This window comes from Cryptomeria japonica, chromosome 9 (genome assembly GCF_030272615.1).
Source record: "Cryptomeria japonica chromosome 9, Sugi_1.0, whole genome shotgun sequence".
Lineage (NCBI taxonomy): Eukaryota > Viridiplantae > Streptophyta > Pinopsida > Cupressales > Cupressaceae > Cryptomeria > Cryptomeria japonica.
This window is the reverse complement of record NC_081413.1, coordinates 709,796,614-709,806,001: the sequence shown is the minus strand read 5'-3', so window position 1 is coordinate 709,806,001 and position 9,388 is coordinate 709,796,614. Positions and strand designations below refer to the sequence as shown.

Genomic DNA, 9,388 nt, shown 5'->3' with positions numbered 1-9,388 from the left:
GCTATAGGTTTATGTTTCAAGGCATCTTTCTTTCCTTTTCATAGTCATCTTTCATTAATGGTGGTAAAATCCCTACTTGGGCTAAGATGGGTATGTCTATTCCATTGCTGCACATGAAGATCCTTTTAAGTGGTGATGTTGAGGTTTTGACCTCTATTGAGGTATATCATTCTATTAGTATTGGTGTACAAGACCTATGATTGTTTTGCAAGTAGAGGCCCCTCCAATTTTACACATCTAGTCTAGCTCTTCCTTGCATGTGCCTATTATTTATTAGGGAGAAACATGTTTCACCTTGGTTCTAATTGTATGTTGAGGATTCTTAATATCATTGATATGACTTCAAATTGCACAAGAATTGCCCTCATAGGGAAGTTCTTAGGCTTTTCTTTGAAAGTTGATGTTGTTTGTCATAAGGATCTCTAAAAATGGATTGTGTCTAGTCAATTTTAAGTGGTTGCCATGACAAATGATATTTTATTATTTTCTTTTCAAATCATTCAGGAAAACACAAGACTCCTTTAGGGAGGACCATGGTTTCTTGGAAAATCTCATCTTTCCTTGTAAAGATGGTCTAGTAGTTTTGATGCTACCAAAGAAAGATTTAATATGGTCTCCATCAGAGTTAGTATCCTAAGGTTTCCTTTAGAATATTGAGATGAAGAGATCATACACGGTATTTCTAATTCTCTTAGTATGTTTTTAGCTATTTACAATGTCAAAAAACTATGAAATGTTTGGTATTTGTTACATTGTGTGTGTGCGTGTTGATATGCATAATGTATTGTTAAACACTATTAAACTATGCTCCAAGTTTGGTACATAGAAGCAAAACATCCAATATGAGTCTTCCTCATAGGCCTTCTTTCGTCACCATAAGGCTAGGCACTTCTCACATTCATACTAGGTAAAAGAGCACTCTATGATGAGGAACACACAAAAGGATTTGGGCCTTTCGATTGTAAGCCCTACCAAAAAAACTCAAGGATCATCCTTTAAGGACAAGAGAAGACCAAATGTTGGCCCTATGGTTGTGGCTAATTCCTTTTTGAAAAAAGGTAATTAGTCGGGCATTATAGTTGTGGGTCCTATGAGGGACACGAGGAGGTCCCCTAAGAGAAACCCAAAAGTTGTGAATGCTTTCTTTAGTTGGTTCTTATAAAAAAGGGTAAGATGCAAACAAATCAAGGTTTTTGGATTTAAACCTCCTTCACTATTGGTTTGGTTATAATTTTGTTGTTTATTTCTTAGGGTCTTCTCAAGTTTTGAAGCTTATTTCTTGATGTTGATGTTGTTGTTTTTAGAGTCCTTTCAAAATCCTTTCCCTATTCATAACTCTAGTCAAAAGCCTTTATCTAATGAAAAAAAATATAGGAATAATAGTTTGCAAGCATATATTCTTTACTAAACTTCTATCGATCATTTACACTCAAAGGAGAGAAATAAAGAAATGCATGAAAAAAATTCAATTTCATATAAATATATTTCTTTTTTGTATTTCTTTTTCCATTGTATAAGAAGATTGATTCACTTTGATTACTAATAAAAACATTGTCTCATGTTATTATTAAGTTGTTTATAGAACCATATTTCATGAATAGTAGTTCACGTGAACCCATTTTTCCTTAAAATTCATAATATCTAAATGACATTGAAAAAAATCATCCATCCAAATAATAATTTAAACATCTTTTTTAGAATGTTAATTTTACTTTTCAAGAAGATTGATTCACTTATAACTACTAATAAGGGAATTGAGACAACATATTTACTTATAGAATTATATTCCACAAGTAATAACTCACATGAAACCATTTTTTTATAAACAATCTATGTAAAATATAAACTCTCTCTTCATTATATCTTACCTAGCATACCTGTGTTTTTTAAAATCTATGTAAAATGCATGTATATATCAATTTTTTTTTAAAAACTATAGAAAGTAATCAGACTCATTTACTCCTTTTCTTAAAAAACAAAAATAAAAGCAAATCCCATAAAAATAAAAGAAAAAATCTATCTTCACAAAAATTAGCAATATAATAAAAATAAAACAAAAATTAATCATTTTTAAAAACAATGCTTTTGAACTACACTTTTTGCTTTAAACGTTTTCAAATCTTAGAAAATGTAAAATGTTTGCATCAACTTGCTGTTTGTTTTCTCTCTTCCATGAATAAGAAAGTCAAACATGTTTGCATCAACTTGATGTTTGTTTTTTTCAAACTTGATTGTGCACATTGGCCTAATAATAATATTGACTAGCAATTGCACCTTGGCGTGCAATGGGGACGCCAAAAATGATATGGAAGGTCACCTAGGAAAATTTTTGGTCTATTAGTTCCAAATATTTGTGTAGTACATGAGGTCAATTGGTAGGCCTTTTAGAAATGATGGTTTTCATGCAACAAATATCTCAATCGAAAAGTGAGCATCATAACGGATAAGGTTGGTATTTTGTCTACAGTAACTTTGGTAGAATGGATAATCTTCAATCTTTGGCTCTTAGCCAAAGATGTTTTAATCTAAACCCATGATTCCTTTTTAGATAGTAAAACAATCTTGTTAACGACATAAACTCTTTAGAAAAAAGATAAAGCGAGATTTTTATACTTAATTTTATTAAAGGAATTCACATGAAATAAAATCAATAGTTTCTTAGCTTATAATGAATGACATTCTAGCTGACCACAAGATGTGTTGTTGTAGATAGATCTTATATTTGTGTAGTCTTACACTCATTTTTGAATTTTTCATTCCCAATCATTAGAAATACATATAAAAATGAATAAAGGATCTAATTTTGGGTCATCCTTAAACCACACACACTAAGCAACATATTAAGTCTAGTGAATGTTAGTCAACTCTGAATGTTTAACACTTTTAAGCCTAGAAGTGTATTTTTATTGTGACCACACACCTTAAGCAACATATTAAGCCTAGAAAATGTTAGTCAACTCTGAGTGTTTAACACTTTTAAGCCTAAAAGTGTAAGCTTAGTGTGTGTGTGTGATTTAAGTCATTCCCTAATTTTGTGGTATGTTGAATGGTGGGTGAAAGAGGTGTTATGTTAACATCGAACTGCTTGTATTGTGTTGACACTAAGAAGGAATGACTATTTTAGATGTCATGATGACTAAAGGAGATTTGAATCCTCTATTTTTATAGTCCACTGGCCTGACCATCCTTCAAGAATTCCACGGGAAATTAAATAGTTAGAAGTGTCACCTCATCATAAAATGGTAAACAAATTCTTCATGAGCGCTTTAAATTATTACTCAAACCCAAATGTTTCTTATAAACACACCAAACACTATTGTGAATGCAACATTCAAATATATTGTAATTGACCTTTTCAAACTTAACAATATCATTTTTCCCAAACCTTATTATTCAAACTCAATATTGCCACAAGGAGAAGCTGCTATTGTGTGTTATTATATTTTTGTAATTTGTAATATGTATTGAGCTGACCTTGAAATATAGGTTGATGACTTGTATACATGAATTTAATAATCATTGAGAGGTATCATGCTATGTGTGAATAATGTAATGATCATTTAGTAGCAGGGAAGAAGTGTGAAGAAGTGTGAAAGATCAGATTTTGTGCTTAACTGGAACTATAGTCAAGCATGAGGAGATGTTATTTTATCAGTTCATGATTCTCTAGATGTAATCTGAATGTTTTTGTAAGACAGTGAGTCTTCCTGTAAGGCAGTGAGCCTTCTTAAGGGTTTTAGCCCTTCTTGTTTAGAGTGGTGAGCTCTAGACAGTGTGCCTGAATGCATGTGCATTCCCCATTGTAATATTTCACTTACTCCTAATAGGGTATTATCTCATTGTGGGTAGGTTCCCATCGTGGTTTTTCCTTTAACCGGCTTTTCCACGTCAAAAATCTTGGTGTTGTGTGTGTTGTTGATGTGGTGTTGATTTATACTTTTACTGCTCTTAGTTTGTTGAAGCTTTTGTAGATGAAACATCATGACAGATTTGTTTGTGTAATGAATTGAAGGTGTACATTTGGAACTAGTATTGTAGTGATGGGGTTTTCTTTTATGGGAGAGGCAATGGCAGGGCAAGCAAACCCAGTTGACAAGCTCGAATAAGGAGCAGTTGTCAGATCCATAGCTATCAAGATATCTATCACGAACATCTTGTTCTTCATCTCTACCACGAACTTGATATCCCTATATACAACAATACCGATCTAGTGATAGTGATGATTATGCCAATGAATCGCTCCTATATTCACCATTTTCTACCAAGCTTGATCTCTTTCCGCATTTCAGAAGAAATTAGGAATTAACGAGCAATGTGCAAAATGATATTAAATACAACTTCTTGTAAAATGCAAATTGCATTGCAATTCAATGAACGTTACGCCAGTCATTGTACTTGCAATGACCTGAGGGTTAATTTAATTCGAGGGATACATACAACTATTAGTACATAGTAAATATCGGTGAGAAGAATGGACGGAGGCGATTGATACAATGGTCTTGCACGAGATGAAATGCATTTTGCATTGTCGATGGGTAAAACCAAGTTGTCCATCTCATATAAGGGAACGCCTTCAGTGTAATAAAAACAGAACATAAAATTGAATAAAAATCACCATCCAAATACTAATTTAACTGGGGTTAAATAATAGAATATCTGTATTATGTATAGCCTAAGTAAAAGAACAAAACACGCATAAATAATAGCTTCCATTTATTTTGGTTTACGAAGCTTAATCCTCGAACACTAATTTAGGTACCATCACATTACCAAATGCCATTCTCTCTGAACCACCACCGCTACTGTAAAGGAATTTTAGTATTAGAGATTTCAAATACTTGATTCAAGCATTTTTCTTTTACTATTTTGAAACAGTACGTGGAGTTAGAAACTTTACAGAAAACATATGTTCAAGGGGTATTGAATAATGTCCATTTTGGTGGAACTTCTGAAGGGTGTTTTGAGTAAATAAAATTCAATTTTTCTATCGAATTTTTTAAGTCCTTAAATTCCATAATTATCATTATGGATTCATTACCTCCACAACTATTACAGTGCAATATTTATTAATATGATTAAAATCTATGCAACCTGTAAATTTAAATAAAAGCTGTAAAAAAGCACATAATTCCATTTTCCATCTTATTATTGTTTTAATTGCTTCATAACTACATATCAGATAGCAATGCAGAGCCTCACCCTGAACAAATCGGGTCATTTTTCTTAAGACATCACACTCTTCTCCACCATTAAATTGTTCTTATGTATACCCATTTGATTGATTCTGCAGTAACTTTAAATATTATATTTATAATAAATAGCAGAATTTCTTAACAACATATTGGTCCACCATGATGGGTAAATCTAAACATCTTTGGATTGTCAGCAAGAGGTAAAGCTTGTCTACATTCTTAAGATTCTAAAACTATTTTTAGAATCTAACACATACTCAGTTCTTTACACAACTACTTAGCTATATGTATGTTATGATTGTGAGCAATATAACTGCAGGGAAGGGGATTTGAACCCCAGTTATGCTCTTATTTATTAACAAGAGAGGAGATTTTTTTCCCTGATCCAAAATATTCATAAAAAAAACTTATATACAATTATTACCAGAAGCATTCAACTGTGAAAACATCATGTGTCTGTTAACAAATGGCTCTTCATAAAACCTGTCTGACAAGATCTTGCTAAGCACCATTTATTCTCACAGAATTATTCGAAGAGGGAGCAACTGAGTCCAATTTATCAGACCGTTTCAAAAACCCACAAGATCCTTCCCCCTAACAATGCCCCAAACAGAAAAACACAGTAATTTAAGGCATTCGGGGCAAAACTGAAACTTGAAGAGGAAAAATAGAAAATTGAAATTGCAATACCTTTTTGATGAGACACGTGAAAATCTGCTGGCCCTTATTTCCATCAGTTTGGGCAGTTAAAACTTGGCAAGGCCCTGCTTCAATTTCGCACAGGATTGATGACTTGCAACTCCATTCAATCCTCCCACTACAGCCAAGAGATGCAAGTTGTTGCCCCGATCCAAATTCTTCATGAGTGCTAGTTTTGGGGTTTTGCATGGGAGAGTTATGGTTACAGTTAGGGTTATTTGAAGGAGGGCTAAGGCTAGGGTTACGATTTCGTGACTGAGAGTAAAGTTTAGGATTTTGTGAGGCAGAGGCTTTGAAGTCATCACACCATTGGAAAAAATTACACTGCACAATAAGTTTGAATCAGTATTCTATGTATTTAAATATGGTTATTTATGAAAATGAAAATAAACATCTTTCTAACCATCAACGTTGTTTTGGATCACGTTTTGGATCATACTCCAGAATTTAAGGAGAAGATGGATCTTAGAGTGTGATCTGAAACATTGATGGTTAATGGAAATCTAATAGCATTAAACATCTTTCTATTAAACCATGTATGGAGAACAGTTACATAAAAGAGCAACAATGTTTTGTCCAGAGCTGGGCTGATACCTGATTACATCTGTAGAACTTTCGGCCAGGGTTTGCAGGGGTCCTTGAGGTGAAAATGTGACATTCTCTACGACAGTGGCACATTTTTGGTGGAATAACGTCATTGCCAAGTGAAAAAAGTAGTACTTGTTCTTGCGTGGAACTATTGGGGCAGTCCTTAGCCCAGTGCCCTATTTGTTGACATTTGAAGCATTTATCTGAACTTCCATTGCCAAGTGAAACATGTGGTGGTACCTGTTCTTGAGTGGAATTATTGGGGCAGTCCTTCACCCTGGTAGGGTTTTGTGAGGCAGAGGGTTCGAGTTCTTCGAAAGACATACACTGCACATTATTGTTTTGATTAGGATTCTATGAATTTAGTTTTAGTTATCTATAAAAATGAGAATAAACACCTTTCAATTAGACCATACATGGACATCAGTCTAACAGATAGGAAATTGCAGTGAAAAAGAAACAAAAACAAATGAAATTTACATGATTCAAATATATGTTCAAACATGGATGAGCTGATACCTGTTCACACTCGTATTCTCGGCAAGGATTTGTGGAGGTATTTGAGATGAGATTGTGACATTTTCTGCGACAGCTGCACATTTTTGGTGTAATAACGTCATTGCCCAGTGAAAAGTGTGGAACTTGTTCTCCCGTGGGATTATTGGGGCAGTCCTTAGCCGAATGCCCAAATTCATGACACCTGAAGCATTCATCTGAACTATTGCTGCCAAGTGAAACATGTGATATCCCTTCTTGAGAGGAATTGTAGGGGCAGTCCTTAGACCAGTGCCCAAATTCATGACATCTGGAGCATTTATCTGAACTATTACTGCCAAGTGAAAGAAGATGTGGCACCTGTTCTTGTGTGGAATTTTTGGGGCAATCTGAACTTATACTGTCAAGTGAAACATTCAATTCCTGTTCTTGCGTGGAATTGTTGGGGCAATCCTTAGACCAGTGCTCAAATTCATGACATTTGAAACATTTATCTGAACTTTTACTTCCGAGTGAAACAGGTGAAACCTGTTCTTGAGTGGAATTGTTGGGGCAATCCTTAACCCAGTGCCCAAATTCATGACATTTGAAACATTTATCTGAACTTTTACTGGGGCAGTCCTTAGCCCAGTGCCCAAATTCATGGCATCTGAAGCATTTATCTGAACTTATACTGCCAAGTGAAAAAAGCGATAACTGTTTTCGTGTGGAATTGTTGGGGCAGTCCTGAGCCCAATGCCCAAATTCATGACATCTGAAGCATTTATCTGAGCTTTTACTGCCAAGTGAAACATATGATGTTTGTGCTTGTGTAGAATTGTTGGGGCAGTCCTTAGCCCAGTGCCCGAATTCATGACATTTGAAGCATTTATCTGAACTTTTACTGCCAGGTGCAACATACGATACTTGTTCTTTTGTGCAATTGTTGGGGCAGTCCTTAGCCCAAGGTCCAAATTCATGACATGTGAAGCATTTATCTGAACTTATCTGAACTTTTACTGCCAAGTGAAACATTTGTTACCTGTTGTTGCGGGGAATTGTTGAGGTGATCCTAATCCGAGTGCCCTAATTGATGACAGTTGAAGCCTGAACTTTGCGATACAATTATTTGTACAACGTCAATTAAGAAGACAGCTAAGAACTTGAGCGTGCGTTACTTATCAAAATAGGAACCTTTGAAAAAAAATTGTTGAGCTACTGCTTATCTTGCTCATATAACTGGGTATAGGTATGTGAAAAGTCCTTCCTCCAAATTCTTCTCTCCCTTTCTCTAGGAAAATTACTCGTATCCCACTGATTAGCTCTGGTTACAACCGTCCTAGGGATGCATCAAATTGAGGACTTCAAGCCTTGATTATAGAGGTTTTATGCCATAAAGACACGGGCATCACAAGGAATTGGACAAGAAACACAATCAGTTGAACAAGATTGCCTTCAGGAAGATCGTCATCCCCCCAAAAAATGAATCTGTCCGGTTAAATTGCAGAGGAGGAAAGTTCCACGCATGGCTTAGGTGAAGTGTCAAACAAGTTGGAGTCAATCGTACAGCAGGTGTCATGGAGCAAATGGATCCTATGGACGGTGCATGTGCACAAAACAAATGTGATAAGTTTGATAACTGGCCAAAGTTTACAACAATTAATGTCACTGAATTGGGTTTGATCGAATGGTGGTCACTATCAAAATAGAAAGATCCGACATCAAGCACATGACACTCAAAATAAAATTGTTCAATACTAATTTAGACAGTAGCCTAAGTTCAACAACCTTTTTCTATGACATCTTGACACTTAGCTATAGAGTGGGGATCATTAATGTTGTTACAGTTAATCCATTTACAACTATGTCATCCCCTTCGTAAGCCTCGGCAGGTATATATGTTCACATCATTGTCATATTAACTTACAAGTAAAGGTCGTTGAAATTGAATGACATTTTTTTATTGAATGTGTTGTATATGAGGATATTCGTAATAAAATAATTTGAAGGTAGGTAATTTGAATGAGCTATTTGGGAAGGCAAGATTTCACAAAATGACGGGTTCTTGATCAAGATTCATAATAAAAGAATTGACATCGAAAGAAAATTGAAAATTTTGTTAATGTTGTGTCTCTTAAACTACTTGGCCCGATGGACGTCATTAATTTGTTTTCATTCATTCAAGCATAGAGCACATCAACAAATCTAAATGATGTATCATATAGAAACTTTTCTAAACAATCACAAGATTGAACACCTTGCGCAAAAAAGTGAGAACCAAAGCCTTTGATGATTGATGTAAATTGATCAACTTTAATTCAAACTAAAAGTGTGAACAATGGACTAAAGGCCCCTCAACCTATAGAATGATCAAATTAAGGGTGCAACTAGGGCAACTAGAAGGAAAATAAAGTGAACAAATTTTAAATTACTTG

At 34.7% G+C, this 9,388-nt stretch overlaps 1 protein-coding gene across 1 annotated transcript; it reads right to left on the bottom strand.

Annotated features, from left to right (window-relative positions):
• Window positions 1-5,290: 5,290 nt before the first annotated feature.
• On the bottom strand, window positions 5,291-8,483 carry LOC131073900 (uncharacterized). The gene is made up of 4 exons (XM_058010404.2): window positions 6,999-8,483; window positions 6,486-6,806; window positions 5,883-6,215; window positions 5,291-5,786 (listed from the first exon to the last, which is right to left on the bottom strand). Exons 1-4 carry the CDS (start codon window positions 7,986-7,988, stop codon window positions 5,694-5,696), a joined length of 1,737 nt encoding a protein of 578 aa, XP_057866387.2. The 5' UTR covers window positions 7,989-8,483; the 3' UTR covers window positions 5,291-5,693.
• Between the last annotated feature and the right edge of the window lie 905 nt (window positions 8,484-9,388).